At 36.7% G+C, this 21,892-nt stretch overlaps 3 protein-coding genes, 7 non-coding genes and 1 pseudogene across 14 annotated transcripts; 2 read left to right on the top strand and 9 right to left on the bottom strand.

Annotated features, from left to right (window-relative positions):
* Positions 1 to 998: 998 nt before the first annotated feature.
* On the top strand, positions 999 to 4,360 carry LOC111779089 (Cysteine proteinases superfamily protein). Of its 4 annotated transcripts, none has more exons than XM_023659150.2 (3): positions 999 to 1,212; positions 2,567 to 2,656; positions 3,163 to 4,360. In XM_023659150.2, the coding sequence occupies exons 2-3, from the start codon at positions 2,571 to 2,573 to the stop codon at positions 4,121 to 4,123; spliced, it is 1,047 nt and encodes a 348-aa protein (XP_023514918.2). In that variant the 5' UTR covers positions 999 to 1,212; positions 2,567 to 2,570; the 3' UTR covers positions 4,124 to 4,360. The 4 variants fall into 4 exon arrangements, with proteins under 4 accessions (XP_023514918.2, XP_023514920.1, XP_023514917.2 ...); XM_023659152.2 differs by having other exon boundaries at positions 1,001 to 1,212; positions 3,265 to 4,360; XM_023659149.2 differs by lacking the exon at positions 999 to 1,212 and adding an exon at positions 1,233 to 1,438.
* Positions 4,361 to 5,659: 1,299 nt separating this feature from the next.
* Positions 5,660 to 7,100, top strand: LOC111778269 (monothiol glutaredoxin-S1 pseudogene; annotated as a pseudogene).
* A 1,479-nt stretch (positions 7,101 to 8,579) lies between these two features.
* On the bottom strand, positions 8,580 to 9,693 carry LOC111778268 (uncharacterized). The gene is made up of 2 exons (XM_023657986.2): positions 9,534 to 9,693; positions 8,580 to 8,855 (listed from the first exon to the last, which is right to left on the bottom strand). Exons 1-2 carry the CDS (start codon positions 9,587 to 9,589, stop codon positions 8,669 to 8,671), a joined length of 243 nt encoding a protein of 80 aa, XP_023513754.1. The 5' UTR covers positions 9,590 to 9,693; the 3' UTR covers positions 8,580 to 8,668.
* A 5-nt stretch (positions 9,694 to 9,698) lies between these two features.
* TRNAR-ACG (transfer RNA arginine (anticodon ACG)) lies at positions 9,699 to 9,771 on the bottom strand. The gene has a single exon. It is a non-coding gene; the product is annotated as a tRNA-Arg (tRNA).
* A 68-nt stretch (positions 9,772 to 9,839) lies between these two features.
* On the bottom strand, positions 9,840 to 9,912 carry TRNAR-ACG (transfer RNA arginine (anticodon ACG)). The gene has a single exon. It is a non-coding gene; the product is annotated as a tRNA-Arg (tRNA).
* A 661-nt stretch (positions 9,913 to 10,573) lies between these two features.
* On the bottom strand, positions 10,574 to 10,646 carry TRNAR-UCG (transfer RNA arginine (anticodon UCG)). The gene has a single exon. It is a non-coding gene; the product is annotated as a tRNA-Arg (tRNA).
* A 75-nt stretch (positions 10,647 to 10,721) lies between these two features.
* Positions 10,722 to 10,794, bottom strand: TRNAR-UCG (transfer RNA arginine (anticodon UCG)). Its single transcript has one exon. It is a non-coding gene; the product is annotated as a tRNA-Arg (tRNA).
* A 75-nt stretch (positions 10,795 to 10,869) lies between these two features.
* TRNAR-ACG (transfer RNA arginine (anticodon ACG)) lies at positions 10,870 to 10,942 on the bottom strand. The gene has a single exon. It is a non-coding gene; the product is annotated as a tRNA-Arg (tRNA).
* A 69-nt stretch (positions 10,943 to 11,011) lies between these two features.
* Positions 11,012 to 11,084, bottom strand: TRNAR-ACG (transfer RNA arginine (anticodon ACG)). Its single transcript has one exon. It is a non-coding gene; the product is annotated as a tRNA-Arg (tRNA).
* Positions 11,085 to 11,305: 221 nt separating this feature from the next.
* TRNAR-ACG (transfer RNA arginine (anticodon ACG)) lies at positions 11,306 to 11,378 on the bottom strand. The gene has a single exon. It is a non-coding gene; the product is annotated as a tRNA-Arg (tRNA).
* Positions 11,379 to 12,411: 1,033 nt separating this feature from the next.
* Positions 12,412 to 17,053, bottom strand: LOC111779262 (BTB/POZ domain-containing protein At1g03010). 2 transcript variants are annotated; one of them, XM_023659378.2, is made up of 4 exons: positions 16,598 to 17,053; positions 14,528 to 14,594; positions 13,147 to 14,346; positions 12,412 to 13,051 (listed from the first exon to the last, which is right to left on the bottom strand). In XM_023659378.2, exons 1-4 carry the CDS (start codon positions 16,687 to 16,689, stop codon positions 12,509 to 12,511), a joined length of 1,902 nt encoding a protein of 633 aa, XP_023515146.2. In that variant the 5' UTR covers positions 16,690 to 17,053; the 3' UTR covers positions 12,412 to 12,508. The 2 variants fall into 2 exon arrangements, with proteins under 2 accessions (XP_023515146.2, XP_023515147.2); XM_023659379.2 differs by lacking the exon at positions 16,598 to 17,053 and adding an exon at positions 14,680 to 16,205.
* Between the last annotated feature and the right edge of the window lie 4,839 nt (positions 17,054 to 21,892).

The raw sequence follows: 21,892 nt of genomic DNA, 5'->3' as shown, positions 1-21,892 counted from the left end.
TGCTTATTTACTCACGGATTAATATGACGCGAATCTTCTTCGCGTTGAGAGATTCCATTTAAATTATGCAGACATATAACTGAGAGATCAAAACTCGAGAGAGCTAATGAAATGAACAATCCATTAACAAAGATGCGGCGTTGTCTTGTCATGCTCCAAAAACTTCGATCTCTTTCACCGCCTTGTTCTATGTTCAAGAGAATTTGCATCTAACGATCAAAAGACGGAAGAAACTTCAGCGATTTATCCAATTATGATGCAAACCGAAAGAAAAAGAACTCCTGAAATTGATTCGATCGATCAGAAATATGTCAAATTATGATCGAAGATGCAAGCCGAAAGAAACAAAAAGTTGAGGAACTGTTGGAATTGATTTGATCGGTATGAAATATATTTGTCGATTCCGTTTCAGTTATTTGCTCTAGAACAAAGCATTATATAAATAAATCCTTTTAGAATATTGCATTAAAATTACTATAAAAGGTCAAGATTGTCAATTATTAATAAATTTTACAATTATTATAAAAATTAAAAATATTTAATATTCAAAGTTTTACTCATAAATATTTAATATTTGAATTTTATGAAAAATTAATTATTAATATATTGTAGATAAATAAAATATTTTTTAAAAAATTATCTCGGTAGTGAATTATATTATATTCGTGACTATTGGATTTATTAAAATATTTTATATTTTTAATAAACATTATTTGAAAAACGAAAATTGTTGAGTAAAAAGAATATTTTAAAAAATATATATATATAAAAAAAAATGAAAAAACTCGGTTAAACCGTAGAAAGTCATTAATTGACCCGACCCAAACCGAACCCAGAATTTTCGGGTTCCTTTCATAAAGACGGTCGGTTCCACCGAACCGATGAAATGCGGCAGGTCGGTTCCACCAAACCGAGCCTTCAATTACCAGTGGCATTTTCGTATTATTCTCGAACTCTAAGGCGAATGTTTAACAATTGTGCTCAGTCTCACTTCAAGGTGAAGAGACATTTGTCTTGGTTCGTCTCGTCCCCAATGCCCTAGGTATCTCAGTTCCGTTTCTTCTTCCTTTGTTCTTCTGTTCGGGCTTGCCCTAGCTGTTGATGCACTGCGCTTCGTATTCGATTTTGACGGGAATTTTTTGATAGCCGAAGAAGGAAGCTTCGTGTGGGTCGTTAATTCAGTTAATCTTGGAGGAGAAGATAGTTGTCGAGGTAAAGTTTGGCTTCTGAATCCATTATGTGATTTGTTTCTAATTACAGTCTCCCAATCCCTGGCGTCTCTGTCTCAAAACAGAGGGAAATTTGAATTTTTATTTTCATGTTTTGGTATTTTGGTTGGCTGTTGGCAATGTTAGTGGAAATTGACGAAATGAGTTTTGCCTCTAATATTTGGAGTCGGTTTTTGATCGTGGTTGTAGTTTTACGGCATGTTAGAAAGGTATGATGAGACATTCTTTAGATCATGATGCCGCTGGTTTGAGAAATTGATTGGTTGTTGTTTTATTTCATTAGATTGTTCATTGAAGGACATATTGTACTGTTCTTAAGCATCTGACCGACTAACTTGCCCCTATCTCGACAATCTCAAAACAACCAACTCCACTCCATTTGGTGTCAAGATCAAGAAACTCGTGGGATTTTAGCTTAATCCCATTCTCCTGAAGTCTTTTTACCTGTACTTAGATTTCATAAATCCTTATTGAAAGTCTAAAGACGTTGACGTTGGAATCCATGAATCTTTGTTCCTAGTGTCTCGTTATCTTCTGGTTCCAGAACATTTTCTTGGCTTCAATTATATTTGTTCGTATGGAAGTAATTTAAGGCTTTGCTGAAGATTTTCGCTCAAAATAATATGGGAAGGGGCGAGTGAGAGTGGTTCTTCATTTTGTGAAGTGGGTGTGAGTTTCTAGAATGTGTGAGGGGAGGGGATTTGAGATTGGCAATTAAAGTCAGCCCTTAAAGGATGTGGCTCTCATGGTGTATCGTCTTATTATTGTATTTCTGAAGAATATAACGTTTCGGTAAAATCATGTCTACGTTAGATAGACATAAAATGCCTCAAACTATACTAGAGAGAGTTGTGACTAGTTATCAATTCTTCTTACCTGGAGTTATATGCTATCTAAACCGTTGTGTAACCTATAACAGCTTCTGTAGCCTACACCTGTAGGAACTAGGGAATGGTTGTAACTTCAGCGCACGATAATTTCAATTTTAAACAGTTTCTAATTGGTACTTCTCCAATTTGCTTCGTGAGCAATGTTGAGGGAAATATTCATAACATCAAATGAGCGGTTCATCAATTGTTAATTCTTAATCGGCCCTGCTTCCCACAAGTTTTTAGTTCTTAATTACATTACGAAAAAAATCCATCAACAATTTCCCCCCATACAAGGCATCAATTTCCACATTTATGAGTACTAATAACATTAAATTCATGCTGATAAATTGTGAGGAGAATTCACTTGTTGAAGTAATATTTTTTAGACTAATCAGCTCTTTAACTACAGAAGTTGAATTGAAGCTTTTGATGAGTTACGTATTCTGTTTCTGGCTTTTATATCAGGAATATGGAGGACGCATCATCTGAAACTATCACAGATAAAGTATCTCAAGAGAATCATGAAACTCGTGATGAAATGCTTTCTAGGCACAGGTAAATAGAAATTTGACTCTTGGCTTCTTTTCTATCATTTTTTTTCCTCAGTTTCGAGTATAGCCTGTTGTTTCAATGTTTGCTGCCACTGGTGTTTAATGTAATCGAATTAGAAAAATATGTATATTTTTGTTTGTTTTCACCCCACAAAGAGTTGGTTACTTGATATATAGATTCAGCTTGATTTTCATGAAGTTTTAAAATGTTCATTAGAACTTTAAGATATTAGTTATCTAGGGGGGCAATGTATTAAAAACATTTCAAGATCCGGTTCCTCAACTTGATTCTTGTAATCTTACAAATACTAGATTTTTGTGCTCTTTAAGTCTATCAGGAGCGACAGACTCAAACCATTTCAACTTTAGATTCTTAAAATATGCATATTTTTCCATGTTCAATCACCTCCGAACGAAAGCTTTTAGTATAATCCATATAATTACTACAATATGAGCGTGTGTACTTACTGATGCCTTTGGTACAATTGGTGGTATTATTTACTTTTGCAGTTTACCACCGCGACTTCAATCGAATGGGGAGGGTATCATTAACGTTTTGTGTCTGTATTGCTTGTTGAATTTTTATTTTTCAATAACTGTATCTGCATGCAGGAAAGAGATATCACAGTTGCAGAATAAAGAAATGGAACTTAAAAAGGCTGCGGCTAGAGGTAGCAAAGCTGAACAAAAATTGAAGAAAAAACAGGTGGAGGAAGAGATATCTCAACTTTCTGCGAAGCTAAAAAAGAAACATAATGAAGAACTTGCGTTCTTAGGCTATAGTAGCAGTAATGGAAATGAACGAAGCAATCTCGACAACCTAGTGAAGGCCGTGGCTGGCGTATCGATGACAGCTCAATCCGACCATTCAAAGCCAAGCAAAAGCACAAAACGGAGGGAGAAGAGGGCTCAACAAGAAGCAGCAAGAGATAGAAGAATTGAAGAGGAGCAGAGTAACATTGTGAGTGATAGAATGATCGAGAATGAACAATTGGAAAAGAAGCTTGGACCTCTTGGTTTGACTGTTAATGAAATCAAGCCAGATGGGCATTGCCTCTACAGAGCAGTCGAAAACCAGATGGACTTCCTATCAGGAGGTTCATCTCCATACAATTACCAAGAACTTCGTCAAATGGTAGCGGCTTACATGAGAGACCATTCAACCGATTACATGCCATTTTTCCTCTCGGAAAACGTCGTCGAAGGTAATTCAAACGAATCGCTGTCCGAAAGGTTTGAAAATTACTGCAAGGAAGTTGAATCCACAGCGGCATGGGGAGGGCAGCTGGAACTTGGTGCTTTAACCCATTGCCTTAAAAAACATATCATGATATTTTCAGGATCCTTCCCTGATGTGGAAATGGGAAAGGAGTACAAATCAGACGGCGTACTAAACTCGAGTATTAGGCTGTCATACCATAAGCATGCCTTTGGACTTGGGGAGCACTACAATTCTGTGGTTCCTGTGTGACCAATGGGGCATATCATGTCGCTCATGAAGGGCCACTTTGGCATTTATTCTGCAATATCATTTGAGCCTCGAGTCTACACCTAAAGGACAAGAGGTCTGGCTAAAAATGTTCTTTTTGTTTCCTTCCATAGATATTTAGCGTTCCTCACATTTCTTCAATTAGCTGAAGCAAGTTATTTTAGTTACAACTATTCCATGTGCTATTTTGTTGTTTTCTATTGGGCCACTTTTCTCTTATTGTATGCTCTATGATATGGTATGTTTTAGCTTGTTACGTATCGTTGTCAGTTTCACGATTTTAAAACGCGTCTATTAGGGAGAAGTTTCCACACCCTTATAAGGAATGTAGGAATGTTTCGTTCCTCTCTCCAACTAATGTAGGATCTAACACTCTCCTTGATATAAAATTTTCTTATCGTTAAGTTAGGTTCATGTTAACTTACATACCTACATTGTATTAGGCTAGTTTGTAATCAAATAAATTATTGTTTCAATATCAATGTTTTTTCAATCAGATCTTGAAATGTTTATTTATGATCTACCCTCGAATTGTTTGATTTTGTAGGTGAAGATATCTAAAGTATCAGTAAAAGCACTCTTGAAGAACATTTGCTATCTTTTAATTTTAGTGCTCAAATGTTTTGAAACGAATCGATAGATTTGCAAATATGAAAGATGTGAAACAATGGAATCTCTTAATCATTCATATTATAGGTTATTGATGTTGATACTGTTGTTCATAAAAAAGCTAAAGAAAACATATCTTATCTCAAGACTTGAGGGCAAGAATATAATATAAGTTACAAATGTTCACATCAAAGTAGAGTAGCACTTGGCCAGTAGAGAGAGGCTAACCCTCGTCAAAGAAGATTCCATACCTTAATTGGAAATTTTTGTTATTCCTAATCTCATTATTATTGTTCTTTCATCATTTTTTGCTCATAGATTTGCAGACTATTTTCATTTGGCCTTTCAATGGAACAAGAGGCAATTTAAGGGCAACTAATGTCCCCTCACCTAAATATTATTTGGTAACCCCTCCCTTGCTGAGTGTTTGTTTCAATTTAAAGTCAACTAGTACACCGAGCATGATCGTCAGAACGGTAAGGTTAGAACATATTTGGGTCCCTATAAAGTAACTATTTAGTTCTTTTGTACGTATAATATAGTTCTTGTACTTCCAAATTTGTAACAAGTAAAAAAACCTATCGAAATGAAGCATCAATTTTTACTATATAATGATTTCGCCATTATGAACATATCTAATCTCAACTCAATTTATCAATCAACATAAATAAGAAATCTCATCAAATGTGAACTAAACTTTTAATATAAAGGCTAAGTTGTTATTTGCTAAAGTTTATGGACTAAATTTTTACACATTTGAAAATCCGCGCGCATTTATCTGCTTGGGAATATAATTCGAAGCACTTACAGGTAATGCAAGCAAGAAGAAGATCATTTGGTGGGACCTTTAACATGTCAACTCCTTCATGTATGACTGCTAGGATGATCTTCTTGCAGATACTGGAAGAATAACTTCATCATAGCATCTTTATTATCCGAGCACTGGCATTCCTTAGCCTTTCCCTGAATTATTTTGCTTAGAAATGGCTGCCAAATCTTGCTCAGGAAAAAAGGAAAATCAATAAGTTTTTAAAAATTGGATAAGCCTCAAGCTTTTATCTCCGGCCAAGCAAATGCTCCTAAAAGGGTTAGTCCAAGCCAAGTTCAGTACTACGAAAATGACAAGGATATGGAGAGAGAAACAGAATAGAAGTGTGAGACCACACTGATTGGAGAGAGGAATGAGTGTCAGCGAGGACGCTGGGCCCCGAAGGGGGTGGATTGTGAGATCCCACATCGGTTGGAGAGGAGAATGAAACATTCTTTACAAGGGTGTGGAAACCTCTCCCTAGTATACACGTTTTAAAAACTTCGAAGGGAAACCCGAAAGAGAAAGTCCAAAGAGGACAATATCTGATAGCAGTAGGTTTAGGTTTTGGTTGTGGTTCGAATAGTATGAAATGTGAACAATAAATGCCTAAGACTTGACACATGGTAAATTCCAATAATCTGAATGGCCAAAAGCAGAAGAAATGTCTCCATAATTTCACCAATCTCTCGTACATTCTTTCAGAATGATACCTTTAACTTTGTTTTGTGCATTAACTGTCTACATTTTCCATGAGACTGTACCTTGTCAATATCAAATATCACACAGCTTCCTGAAACTAATATTCCTTTCTGCTGTTAATCAATCTCAAAATCAAAAGGAAAACCAGGCAAAGATTCTGATATTCCAACTTGCAGAAAAATGAACAGAGAATCCCATGATATAAAATCCCACATCAGTATAAATAGACCAAAATGGAAGCGTTAAACTCATTAACAGAAGAAAAACAAAAACTTCCATCATAACAGAAAGACTTACATTTCCAAGAGCCATGGATATAAATGCAGTGAATGGGTTGGTAGCTGAGAAACCAGTAGTGATCTTCAGCAGGAGCCAATGCTCAATGAGCTATACAGTAAAGTCACTTATATCAAGCTATGGGGCAAATCCTACTGTGTATGAGCTTGACGAGATACCCAATGGGCAGCAGATTGAGGCACTGCTGGTTCAACTAGGATGCCAGCCATGTGTGCCTGCTGTGTTCATTGGGCAGAAGTTAATTGGTGGTGCCAAAGAGCTCATGAGCCTGCAGGTCAGGAATGAGCTTATGCCATTGCTCATAAGTGCCAGAGCTATATGGCTCTGAATCAAGAGCCGCAATTTCAACACAACTTTTGAGAAACTTGATGATAATACATGTCTTCTTCTACTACTTTTTCTTTTTCGTTTTTGGTCGGTTCGTTTTGGGATTCTCGACTCTATTTTGACTTTCAAAGTTAAGAACCGCAGCACTTTTTGCCCTCTTGTTCTTCATGTAACACATACGGATTGTTACAATATATATGTACATTTAAGAGCTTATTAGTCGTTTGTCCAATTGAATTCTCTCATATTTGGCCTCACAATAACACATGGTATCAAAGCCATTAGATCTTTCCTAGAACAATTAGGGCTTTGTGAGTCCTAAGATTTGTGAACCCTTAGAGTTTGAGGTTCGGAACGCATTGGAGGGTTTGATCATGTCAGGATATGGGGATCTAGAACCAAGTTATTTCCATATCCGTGTGAAGAGACTCTACAAGTTTGTTCCCTGGATAGTCTGTAATAAGCTCTAAAAGTTGATTCTAGCCATTGGCCTTGTATCCTTCAAGCAGCATACTATAACTCTTTCTACTATTGTTATCCAACAAGCTTCAGCTAACTCCTCTTGTCCAAGGTAAGACATCTAAATTCTTCAATGAAATTATTACCTCAAGGTGCGGTCATGAGGTTCTTAAATTTTTCGCTCGACCACTCAAAGGGAACAGACTGAATACAGAACGAAAAAGAGTATGATTTTCCAACTTCAGTAAGAAATTTTCTTCTTACACTAAAAGCACTACCAAATGCTAACGACAATGTTTTTCTTTCAATCACTCAAGATTACTTTGGATAACACCAATCTCCATTGGCAGACTAAAGGGTAGTATTTTCAGTAGTATTTTCATAAGAAGAAGGAGAGAAAAGAAAAGCGAAAGATGAAAGAAAGCAATGGATGAACACTTGGGAGAAAGAAAGTAGATACCGAATAATGTTCTTCATGTGCTAGCCCAATGTCCAATATAGAATTCTGATATAGTTAGAGAAGTGAATTTGATAATTGTATTGAATTTACAAAGAATAACTCCATGCATTCAAGAGGTCTGGTGCTCTCCAAAATGAAGACCGAAGTTCCTAGTTCTTACCTACTAAATGACTAATTACTTCCCTCCCTTGCATCGTTCTCTACTGACTCTCCTCCCCCATGTGTCCTTTTCTCTAGTCACTACAATCTATTACTAGACCAACTGTAGCTGCTACCTTGTAACAACCCAATGCCACCGCTAGCAAATAATGTCCTCTCGGACTTCCCCTCAAAGTTTTAAAACGCGTCTACTAGGGAGAGGTTTCCACACCCTTATAAGGGATGCTTCGTTCCCCTCTCCAACCAATGTGGGATCTTACAATCCACCCCCTTTGAGGACCCAACGTCCTCGCTGGCACACCGTTTGGTGCCTGACTCTAATACCATTTGTAATGGCCCAAGTCCACCGCTAGCAGATATTGTCCTCTTTGGGCTTTCCCTTCGGGGCTTCCCCTCAAGGTTTTAAAATGCGTCTACTAGGGAGAGGTTTCCACACCCTTTAAGGAATGTTTCGTTTCTCTCTCCAACCAATGTGGGATCTCACATACCTACTCCATTCCCGCCTTGTTTGGAAGACCCACACAAGTTTTTTCAAGTGAAAGTAAAATGCTCTGTAGGCTTACTATTTTTATCAATATCATACTTTTGAGTTCAATTTTTATTTCAAGTTTAGTAAATGTCACTATTTAATCTAATTTTTATTCAGAAACTCATAAAGCAATTACACAACATGTCATTCAAAATCTCTATGGAAACAGTATAATTCCTAAATACGATTACTTGACATACTACTTTGTTTTTCAATACTTGTATTCCTTCGCCAGTTATTTACTGCTTCGCGAACAGTGGCTTGTGCCCGGCGAATCTCCTCAGCAGAAAACTTGTGTTCAATAATCCCCAAAGGTCCAGGCTGCAAAACCCTTATGACAGTTTCCATCTCTTGCTCCAGTTGCCTATACGGGGAAAGAAAAACATTAAGAGTTGTTAGAAAAACAACTTTATGCTTCTGTTTTTTAAAACTGCGATTAGAAATAATTAGGTGGGCTTTAAAGTTAAGGTTATTGTGCACTTTTCTTCATATAAGAGTTAAAGCTGATCTAAACTTAAAATCAATATTCACAAGTATGCAAGAATTTTAGTTCACAGAAATAGACCATCCACAAAAACATCAAAGAGAATTAACTTGAAAAAAGTAGCTAACCAGACCTCGTTCAATACAAATTTTGTTCCACTAACCAAAACCTGTTTGTACAGAACACTTCTATTGCCCCTTACCATCAGATTTTGCATTAAAAATCACATTAATTCAGCATAAGCATAGTACCAACGATTTTTCGATTTAGAAATTAGCATCTCTCAAGCAAAAGAAATAACAGAGCCACCAAAATCAAATTTACAAAGACATGCACATAAAGTTGATGATAAAACTGCGATTCCGGCACTCGGCATGACATCAAATTACAAATTAACAAGAATTTGACCGACGCGATTGTATTACTAAGCAAACCAAATCATCAGTAACATTATTCATTGGAATAAACATTTCTTGGTCCAAAAGTTATAGATTACAGAAAGTTTTCAACAAACAACGCTGGTAAGAGAATCTCTAGAAACAAGTTTTGAGGAATTACCTGAAAAGGCCGGAGAAGGGGATGGAATTTCCCAGTCGAGAAAATAGAACTGGCATGTCTGAAATTTTAGTAATGTGACTAAGACGGAGAAATTTATAGCATGGAGAACGGCGTCGTTTGCTTCCCCCATTTTCAAAGAAAATTAAGCTGATAAAAAAATGAAAACGACTCCACTGGGGATCGAACCCAGAATCTCTGGTTTCGTAGACCAGCGCCTTATCCATTGGGCAATGGAGTCGTACAACAGTAATGCTTGGGCGGCAGTTTAGTGACTTTAGTTCCAAAATGAAAATTATTTGATAAAGTCGACTCCACTGGGGATCGAACCCAGAATCTCTGGTTTCGTAGACCAGCGCCTTATCCATTGGGCCATGGAGTCATACGACGGTGAGCCTCTCAGCCGGCAAATATAGTTTATTTCATTCAACCCAGAATTTCTGGTTCCGTAGATCAGCGCCTTATCTTTAGGCCATGGACCCTTATGACCGTGCGGAGTATTTATAGCATCGAGAACGACGGTCGTTTGCTTGCTTCCCCCCATTTTTAAACTGATTCCACTAGGGATTGAACCCACAATCTCTGGTTCTGCCTTGGCCGGCGCATTGACAGAATCTTTCGCGATGAGAACGACGTCCGCTAGTTTCCCCCCATTTTAAAGGAAAAATACCTGATTGAAAATGGGGATCGAACCAAGAATCTCGTGTTCTCTTTTGACCGGCGCATTGACAGAATCTTCACTGATGAGAACGACGTCGTTTCTTTCCTCCTTTTTCAAAAGAGGAATTATTTAAACGAGACCACTCCACTGAGGATCGAACCCAGAATCTCTGGTTTTGTAGACCAAGGCCGATAAGGCCATGGAGTCGTACGACCGTAAGGCTTATGCGGCCCATTCAATTCCTTTGTCCACTTTAAAAACTAAAATTTTAAAATTTATTGATATCCATTGGGCCATGGAGTTGTACCGACTGTAGGGCTTGGGCAGCTTGTCAATTTCTTATCCATTTTTCAACATGAAAATTAATTGATATTAATAAGGACGACTCCACTGTGGATCGAACCCAGAATCTCTGGTTTCGAAGACCAGCGCCTTATCCATTGGGCCATGGAGTCGTACCAGCCCTTGGGCAGCTGGTCCAATTGCTTTATCCATTTTTCAACATGAAAATTAATTGATATTAATAAGGACGACTCCACTGGGGATCGAACCCAGAGTCTCTGGTTTCGAAGACCAGCGCCTTATCCATTGGGCCATGGAGTCGTACCAACCGTAGGGCTTGGGCAGCTGGTCCAATTCCTTTATCCATTTTTCAACATGAAAATTAATTGATACGGACGACTCCACTGGGGATCGAACCCAGAATCTCTGGTTTCGTAGACCAGCGCCTTATCCATTGGGCCATGGAGTCGTACAATAGTAAATGCTTGGGCGGCAGTTTACTCACTTTGGTTCCAAAATGAAAATTATTTGATAAAGTCGACTCCACTGGGGATCGAACCCTGAATCTCTGGTTTCGTAGACCAGTGCCTTATCCATTGGGCCATGGAGTCATACAATCGGAAGGCTTGGGCGGCCGGTTCAATCCCTTTGTCCAATTTCAAAAGGAAAACAAGACAAAAACGACTCCACTAGGATCGAACCCAGAATCTCTGGTTTCATAGACCAGAGCGCCTTATCTATTATTGGGCCATGGATTCGTACCGACCGTAGGGATTGGGCAGCTTGTTCAATTCCTTATTCATTTTTCAACATGAAAATTAATTGATAAGGACGACTCCACTGGGGATCGAACCCAGAATCTCTGGTTTCGTAGACCAGCGTCTTATCCATTGGGCCATGGAGTCGTACGACCAGAAGGCTTGGGCGGCCGGTTCAATTCCTTTGTCCAGTTTCAAAAGGAAAACAAGACAAAAATGACTCCACTGGGGATTGAACTCAAAATCTCTATCTCTGGTTCTGTAGACTAGCACCTTATCCATTGGGCCATGGAGTCATAGGACCTTTAAGCTTAGGCGGCCGGCCCAATTCCTTTGTCTTTCAAAAGTAAAAGAAGACAAGAAAACGATTCCACTAGGCTTTTAGGCTTAATGAAAGCACTGGGGATCGAATCCAGAATCTCTAGTTTCGTAGACCAGTGCCTTATCCATTGGGCCATGGAGTCATACATGTATCTAATTCACAGAATTTAATTCACTTTGATAATCGGTTTATTTTCTTTTTAAAAATTATGCGTTTTTATATATTTTTTTTAAACATGAAAAAAAAAATTGAATATAATTCACCATAGCTAAATTCGTATAACAAAACGAAATTTTATAAAATGGTTTGCCAATATTCTCATTTTCAAAACCATAAAAGAAAAGAAATATATTTTTTAGTTAAAAAAAAAAAAAAAAAAAAAAAAAAAAAAAAAAAAAAAAAAAAAAAAAAAAGTAAGAATAAGCAATATGAGGAACATATATTCAAGCACAATCACTTTCAAATTCAAATGAAACACAACCATCACATGGGTTGTCAAATGTTTTGTAACTTTTGTCCTATAGAACAATTCGATTTCATCATGTTACGTTACAAGATCAATATCAGTATCACTACCATGTTATAATTATTAAAAATCACTGTTGCAAGATACATACGATCCCATTTGATCAGTACTTTGTGTTTGGTTATTTACAAATCATATCGTTATTTTGGTGTATGTATGTTGAAACGATATTCGTGTCAGAATTGTAGAGTCTAATCATAAAAAAACGTCCAATATAAGCTTAGCTCAAAGCTTGAATAGGAGCTCGAAACCGTGACACATTCAGACTTTACCTACAGAACACAAGCTTAGAATGTCTGCATTTGAGAATGAACAAAGCAACAGCCAGAATCAACACTCAATAGCTATCAACCTCATATTAGACAATATCACATTTAAGTTTACACTATACACTCTCACTTAACTCATCCAAATACAATAGATTCAGAGTCACGAAACCGAATGTCGCCTTCGTTTTTGAAACGGGAACCGGTTTTCGGAACTGTTCTTCGTCCCTATAGGTTTGATGCTGTTTAGCCTGAAAAGAACATTGAGTTTACTTAACTTCTTGGTGAATGATTTGAATAGTTTGTTTGCAGGATGCGACTTTACAAGCTCCTGCTTCATGGAAACATGATCCTTTTCCAAGTCTGTAAGCCTCATTCTCATTCGAGCGACTTCGAGTTTCAGCTCACGGTTCTCTCTTCGAACCGATGCGTAATTGTCCCGTGGAGAGATGGCTCCACTTCCTGCACCGCTGCTCGATCGTAGAGGAAATTGGCTACCATTCGTCGAACCGAAAAACAGCTGATTGTGGTTGCCATTCATTGCATTCCTTAACCTGATTTGCTCAAAATATAGCACTTGCACTGCCATCTGCACTGGTAGCCTTTCATTTTGTGCAGCATGGCTACATGCTTCTTGAGATAGCTTCTGACAGTCGATGGTTTTGCAAAGGCGGTAACGTTCCGAGTCTTTAATGTTCGGATGAACCTGTGAAGGACGATAAGATCGGGTTTGAAGATTAATTATGCTGTCACATTGCAAAAAGTTCTGCCACAGAAGAGATAAGTGAGAGAGATGCTTACTTTGAGAAAGATATCTACAGCTCGGTACAAGCCATCGCTTACGGCCCGAGCATGATCGGGAAGTAGTTCTGCTAACGCTATGAACTTCGAAGGCATCAAATTTGAGTCGAGTGCAACTTCCGCTAAATAATTATCCAATAGCTTAGAAACCTTGAGAATTGCACTTTGTTTAGGTGAACCAGGACTATCGAAATCACACATCATTTCGCTTTCATCTCTCAAGTGACTATCTTCGTCGTCGTCTTCCTCGTCCAAGTTCAAAAAGATGGAGAAGATCCTCACTACTGATTCCGAATCATACATAGTGCTATGGTTGATCCCATGAGTGATTGAAGGAACTAAAACGTCCTCGAGAATAGCTTGGTCCAATTGCAAGCCCATCCGTCTCTCCAAGTCCGATCTACAAGAAGTCGAAGCCGAAGCAGTAATGGCTGTTTTTAACAAACTTGAAAGAAATGCCATTGGAACTGGGCTCTTTCGGGACTGTGTCGGTAACAAGCTCACAATTGTCTCAACGATCACCCTCTGCTTCCTTTGCAATTCCAAATCTAAGGAACTTCCCTTCACTAAATGATGGTCTCTAACAACAAGGCCTTGAAGGGAATTATGAGCATAGTTTATCAAAATCTTGCTGATCATATCCTGTTTTAAACCCTTCGACTTCACGGCCGATAGAACCCTTTGGAAGAAGTCGAGATTCAGCACAGTTAGTGACTTCCCCCACCAATCCGATGGCGTTTCTGGCTCGATGTTATGAACAGCTTTGGACGGATAGTTATGATCTAACTTTAGTAGGCCAGAAGTCAGCTGCTCTTTGCATGCATTGCTAGCAATCGCATGAATGAGTCTGCTTACCAGATTGATCTCTTCTGAAAAAGGTAATAAACTTTCGCACCGGTGAAGAACCGATATCGAGTTCGATATATTTGGAAATACCATATCCTTTAGGTACGATTCAGTTCGGGTTTCCAAGTTTCTGTCTGCAAACTCTTCGGTCATCTCCAAGTAATGAGAAGCGCAACGCAGCATAGCAACATTTGATAATGTAATCTCAACATTAATACCATAACAGAACTTTGCAGTTAGCTCGAACGCCTCGGGTCCACCAGGAATAGTAGAGAGGTTAATCCGGGACGTTTTCGAATCTTTTGCTTCCAACAATAATTTTCGTATTTTTCCGCTACGAGAAACTAAAGGAAACTGCAAAGTATTGGCAATTGTAAGAGTGGATCTTGAAGGAAACTACTACAATATTGTTTTGGTTCTTAAAATCTCTCTTATCTAAGCAACAAACCAGGACCAGAAGCATGATCACTAAAGCTTGATGAAAATTAACAACAAAGTTCATATTTGTAAAGATTTTTAAACCGAATTCCCATACCTTGTGAAGCGCGAAGCTCGAGCCGCCTACTTCTATGGCGAGATCACTGGAGACATCAGAAATTGGCCTGTGATTTGAAAGATTAAAACGAAAACGAAACGATAAGGATAACAAGAAGACTCATCCAAATGAATAAGAAAAAATGAACATACATGCTTGTTAATTGTTAGTACTGGCAGGGTCCTTCCAAGATTATCATCAGCCAAAAAGAAAATAAAAAGAAAACTTTCCTTTTGCATGAATGAAATGACAAGGTTTTATCTGCACCTCAAAATTATGGACAAGAACACTATACTCGACACTATCAAACAAGAAGAGTGGCCCATTCTGAGCATGATGGATCTATTATTAAGAAACAAAGGAGGCTGATTGTAGCAGTCCAAGCCTACCGCTAGCAGATATTGTCCTTTTTCGGCTTTCCTTTGAAGTTTTTAAAATGCGTCTGATCGGGAGAGGTTTCCACACCCTTGTAAAGAATGTTTCGTTCTCCTCTCCAACCGATGTGGGATCTGACCCTGATACACACTAAAAAGTTAAAATCTCAAAAAGGTAGAAGGAACAGTTCAGTCCAACTTCATTAGCAGAACACATGAACAGTATCCATATGGTTGGAGATAACCATTGGCAGTAGGCTCCTTATAGTTTATGATCTCGGGTTTCCCGTTTACCCACAACGGAAGAGCCGCCCCCACCAGGTAGGCAGCCACGGGTCATAACGCACTCTTCGCACAACAAATCTACTTTGAAGTTGACTGATTCGCTCGGCCGGGGCTATGTTGTTCCTCGATCCAAGAAACTATCAATGCAAAGCATCTTATAGAATATAAAGCCATAAAATATGCATCCTCTGTCTACTGTTGTACAATTTGTCTGTCCTTACAAGAGAAACAAGAGATAGCAAAGCTAGAAAATAATTGATTAGAAAAGAACTGAATTGCAGTTCAGCAAATTGATAATAAAGCAGCAAATAAAGACAGCAATCAGCCCCAATCCTCGTGAACTTGTCCCCTGGTCTCAAAATGTTCAAGGTCAACCTCAAAGGTGCGTTATGTTCTTTTCAAACATAACTTGTTTTCTTCCACAATTTTGAAGCTCTATGAACCAGAGCTTAGCTTGATGAAAAATTGCAGTCCGGAGGGAATGAGACGTCTTACATCATCCCAAAAAATCATGATCTCCTGAGCTTCCTATCAACGTTTTTAAAACGCGTCTGTTAGAAAGAAGTTTCCACACCCTTATAAAGAATGTTTCGTTCTCCTCCCCAACCGATGTGGGATCTCACAATCCCCCTCCCTTCGGGGCCAGCGTCCACTCGTTCCCTTCTCTAATCGATGTGGGACCCACCAATCCACCCCCTACGGAGCCCAACATCCTTGTTGGCGTACCGCCTCATGTCCATTGCCTCCTCGTTGACACATTGCTTGGAGTCCGGCTCCGATATCATTTGTAACTGCCCAAACCCACCTCTAGCAAATATTGTCCTCTTTGAGTTTTCCCTTTCCAACTTCCCCTCAAAGTTTTTAAAACACCTCAACTGGAGAGAGGTTTCCACACCCTTATAGAGAACGCTTCGTTCTCCTCCCCAACCAATTTGGGATCTCACATAACTCAACAATTTTGAGCATAACTTCCAATTTTCATCAAGTTGGATCTAAACTCGAATAGAAGAACTAATACTTTGTTCAACACTACATTTGAAAAAAAAAAATCCCATGAACCATCCAATTCCAACAGCAAAAACACCAAAGCCTAGCCACAAATTCAAATAGATGTGTATGCTCAACTCGGTATCAAATGCTTCAGGAAACATATAACACAACAAACTAATACTTGAAATTAGCACAATAAGTCATAAATCTTCAACATGCCACACATATGAAGACAAGTAAGAGCTAATAATACTCAATGCTCCTAAAAGTCACCAGAATTTCAATTCCACAACAGAACACTCATGATCCAGGATCTCCAAACAGCCAAACAGTCTCTATGGCATTTTATCAAACACATACCAGACAACACACAAACCCATCATCAGAAAACTGGTAATCAAGAGTTAGAACAAGAGATTACCACTCAGTCGCATGCCTTATGCTCGAACTAGGACGAAACGATCTCTTCCCGGAAATACTCGGCTTCAACTCCGCAACAGTGACGACCCCCATTATCAGATATATATATATATATATATATATATATATATATATATATTCACCACTCCACAAAATCCAAGCGACAAACCCGTCTCAGAAATCGAAACCCATTTCAAAATACACGAAGAAAATCACAATTCAAGGCATTTTGTGAGAAGAAAGAGGGATGGAGTGAATGGAAAGCCACATGAACTCATGCAAGATTGAAAGAGGGATGTAATGGCTTTGGAACGCGTTAGCTTAATGAGTAATTATAATGAACATAATCGTAAAGTCAAGAAAGTGGAAAAGAAAAGGCAGAAACAGAGGAGTGATCGTAGAATTGAACTTTTCGGTGAATGGAAAGATGAAGAAATGAAATAACCATTGAACTTTCAATTTTTCATTTGTTTAAATGTCGGAGAAATTTCATAAATTGAAATGGGTTGCATTGCAGTGCTTTTGGGAGTGGTAATCATGGTGTTTGAAAGCCTCCTCACCTACTCAGACAATGGGATGGAATGATATTGTGCACCTTGAGTATAACAAAAAGTCTCATATCGACGTGGGCTGAGTTCTATTGGCACGATTGAGTTCATAGCTCTGATACCAGATGAACACGACTCTCCACAATGGTATGATATGGCTCTGATACTTGATGAACACGACTTTCCAGAATGATATAATATTGTCCACTTTGAGTATAAGTTCCTTGATTATAAACTCATGATCATTCACTAAATTAGCGGAAGTAGACTTTCATTGATTATAAACTCATGATCATTCACTAAATTAGCGGAAGTAGACTTTCATCGTCCAACACCACCCAGGTGAAAAAGTTATTTTTCCTAATTTTATTTTATTACTCTAAAATTTAAATTTTTTTCAATTTTTACTTTTCAGATTTACCCCGTCATTTTTTAAAGTTAATTATTTTTTAAATCTTTTCAAAAAGGCACCTTTTATATATATTTTTAATATTTAGAACTTTACCTAAAATACTTTTGATTTAACTAGAGTGGTCCCATCTTTGATTAAAAAAAATTAAACCAATAAAAAACTTAATTAAAATTACTTTTTTTTTTTACTGTAGAGTTAAAATTATAATAAATATTTTAACTACTGAGATTAAAATATTAGATGACGGTATGGTATCTATGTGGTTGAAAAGGACAATTTATTTATATTAAAAAATATTTATAAAAAAATAATAAAAATGATAAAAGTTAGGTTAGTTTAAGTGCAAATTATGTGTAAAGCTTAATTAAAGTAGGGGGAAAATTAAAATTTTATAAAAATGTTATAATGAGATGGGTGGTGGTGTGGGGGCAAACCCATATTATAATAATATTATTATTATTCTTTTAGGCTAAAAAGCCTAAAACTCGCCCTTTTAATTGATGTTTAATTAATCATAATTACTTATTTTTTATTTTTTAACTTTTTTTCTAAAGTTGGTCTTTTTTTTTTATGCCTAATTATATATATATATAGAGAGAGAGAGATAAAGGAAAAGCTTTGGTTTGGATATCATCATAATACGAAATTTTTATGTCTTTTTTTTTTCTTTTATTCTTTCTATTTCCTATTTTCAAATAAAACCTAAATATATTTTCTTGAATTAATTATTAATCGGTGGGGGGAATTTGTGAAAAATAATTGGTTGTTTAATTTATTTATTTATTTTTGGCAATAAATTTGGCTATCTAACTTTGTATTTAATATATTTTTAATTAATTTAATACTTTCTTAAATTTACGAATTTATGGGACAAAAATAATATATATATATATATATTGATTTTTAAATTATGAAGGGAGCATTTGATAAGCGAAGATTTTGTGTAATGTCCCACTCTTGGTTAGGGAGGAGAACAAACCACCATTTATAAGGGTGTGGAAACCTTCCCCTAGCAGACGCGTTTTAAAACCTTGAGGGAAAGCCCGAAAGGGAAAGTCCAAAGAGGACAATATCTGCTAGCGGTGGATCTGGGTCGGGTCGTTACAAAATGGTATCAGAGCCAGACATCGGACGATGTGTCAGCCTTCTCGCTGTTCGTCGAAGAGGGGTAGACACGAGGCGGTGTGCCAGTAAGGACGCTAGGCCCCAAAAGGAGGTGGATTTGGGGGCGGTCCCATATCGATTGGAGGAAGGAAAGAGTGCCGGTGAGGACGCTGGGCCCCGAAGGGGGGTGAATTGTGATGTCCTACATTGGTTGGGGAGGAGAACAAACCGTGTGGAAACCTTTCCCTAGCAGACGCATTTTAAAGCTTTGAGAGGAAGCCCAAAGAAAACAATATCTACTAGCGGTGGATCTAGGTCGTTACATTTTGTGTAATGCATATTAATTGGATAAGTTGTATGATTCTTATTATTTTGCTTGATAATACAGATTAAATAAATATAAAATGGTATAAATAATCGAATAATAAAAGCTATAAAATAATGCTATGTCGTCATAAAGTATGTCAAGTTAGATTTCCTCTAGTGTGATCCAATAAAACATTAATTCGAATGTTAATTTGAAATTAAATTATTTCCTTAACCTAAAGTTTTAAAATGTCCCTTTTTAAGTATTTTTGTTTTTCTAAAGAATATTTAAAGCGGTTCGAATCCAATGATTTTGTTTATAAGTTTATAACGATGAATAAAAGGTGAATTTATGAGGAAAGAGAAAAAAAATAATAATAATTACTATTTTTTTTTTCAAATTATGCATATACAACGATTGTTTTAAGAAAAAAGCTATTATCTTGTTATCGGGAATAGAAAGTAGTGGAAGCACAACCGAGTCGAAAGTTTGACTATTCCCTTGCCTAAAGGCAAGCATGCCCTAAAGTAAGGAAAGAGCTTCACCTGACTCGTTTTTCAGTCTCACTAGCAATATCAGAGCCAGTTGCGGACGTTGGGCCCTCAAGGGGGTGGATGGTGAAGCATTCCTTATAAGGGTGTGGAAACTTCTCCCTAGTAGAATACGTTTTAAAACCTTGAAGAAAAACTCGGAAGAAAAAGCTCAAAGACGACAATATGTACTACTTGTGAACTTGGACTGTTACATGTACCAATATCAATATCCATAAATACAAATATATACCCATATTTTTTTTTTTTTATAAATTATTTAGATTAGTCATAATGGCTTGTTTTTTCCTTTCCGTTCTATCGAGCTAGGCTCTCGCATGTTTAGGATTCGACTAGATCAACCAGCAACCGGTTTACCGAACAACGAGGTAAGCAAACTAAAATTAATATATAAAAAAAAAAATTATATTAGGGAATAAAATGAGATTAAAAAAATAGATAAATAGAAAAAAAAAAAAAAAAAAAGTATAAGTTAGAGTAAAATAATTTGAAGGAAAATAAAATATGAATTAGAGTTGGGAGTGACAACTGTCGGGCAATAATGACCTAAGATCGGGAAGATCAGGTGACAATGATGAAATTATTTTGAGGTTTGATCATTGCTGGCTTAAGGCTTACCCTCAACTGCATACGATCATTTCTTTCTCTTTCCTTTTTATTTATTTATTATTTTTTTACTATTAGACTCATTTAACGGTGGTCGGTGAACCAGTTTATAATATTTAATAGTCGTTCTTTAAGATAATTTGACATAATAAACCAAAAACATGAGAGTCTATGTTCAAAGTGGACAATATCACACCATTGTAGAGATCCGTGATTCCTAACAACTACTGCTAGACTTTAGTCGGTAGAAGCCGTTTATAATATTTAATAGTTGTTCTCTAGAATAATTTGACATAGTAGACCAAAGACATGAGAGCCTATGCTCAAAGCGGACAATATCACTCACACTATTATAGAGATTTGTAATTCCTAACAACCACGGCTAGACTCTAGTTGGTAGAAGCAGTTTATACTATTTAATAGTCGTTCTCTACGATAATTTGACATAGTAAATCAAAAACACGAGAGTCTATGCTCAAAGTGGAGAATATCATATCATTATGGAGATCTGTGATTCCTAACAACCACGGTTAGATTCTAGTCGGTAGAAGCAGTTTATAATATTTAATAGTCGTTCTCTACGATAATTTGACATAGTAAATAAAAAACATGAGAGTCTATGTTCAAAATGGACAATATCAGACCATTATGGAGATCTGTGATTCCTAACAACCACGGCTAGATTCTAGTCGGTAGAAGCAGTTTATAATATTTAATAGTCGTTCTCTACGATCATTTGACATAGTAAACCAAAGACATGAGAGCTTATGCTCAAAGTGGACAATATCACACCATTGTAGAGATCTGTGATTCCTAATCACTGCTAGTGGGTAGAAGCAGTTTATAATATTTAATAATAATTAATAATAATTTTTTATTATAAAACATTATTTTATAAAATAATTTTTAAAAGGAAAAGAGAAGGGGTTAGGCAGTGTTGCTGCTGGCATGTTTTGATGCAATTCTGCCACTAAAATGAGAGGATCCCAAAGCCTACTAATCACTCTATTATGTTCCTCACTAATCATTAAATATTATTCTCCAAACCCTAACTCTACTTTTTCTTTAAATATTTATTTATTTTTAATGTTTTTCATAATTTTTGAAAAATTTAAAATTATGATTGGTTTTTCCAGGCTGCGAGGGACGTTTGTGAGCATAAGATCGAGAGAGCTCTGATACGATAAGTGAATAAGGTCCAAAGCTCGATATTTTACAAATATATCCGCTAACTCCCATTCAGGTATTTCTCAAAAGATTCTTCTGGCTCGAACTGCATTGGGTAGACCCACCATAATACTTTCCAGTTTGGAGGAATTTATTCGGCTGACTTAGGTTAAGACATTTATAGACTAAGGTTGCATGGAACCGTCTTTTGACCCTTCGGTTTATGATCGACCAAAATTTTCACGTTCCAACGAACCTATTTTAAATTTAATTAATCTAAACTGTTTAACATATGTCAAGTGTAATTCAGTTAGTTAGTTGTCCACAGAAACCCAATTATTAACGTTTTAAAATTAACAAATTAATTAACTTAGTCGGGTTTTGTTTTATAAATAATTATTAAAGTCTAAATCAAAATATGTTTTTTTAATTGATTTAAAATAATATTTTCTTGATTTATTATCGGTTTGTAAATATATATTTTTTTAAATCACATCCAATTTCTAAAAAAAAAAATAATAATTTCTTTTAAAAATTTAGTATCAAAATTAAATATGTTTTTATTCAACGTGAAAAAAAACTTATTAAAAAATTCAAAGAA

This window comes from Cucurbita pepo, chromosome 17 (assembly GCF_057944985.1).
Source record: "Cucurbita pepo subsp. pepo isolate OVF chromosome 17, ASM5794498v1, whole genome shotgun sequence".
Lineage (NCBI taxonomy): Eukaryota > Viridiplantae > Streptophyta > Magnoliopsida > Cucurbitales > Cucurbitaceae > Cucurbita > Cucurbita pepo.
Note: the sequence above shows the minus strand (reverse complement) of the source record. Positions and strands in the feature narration are given on the sequence as shown.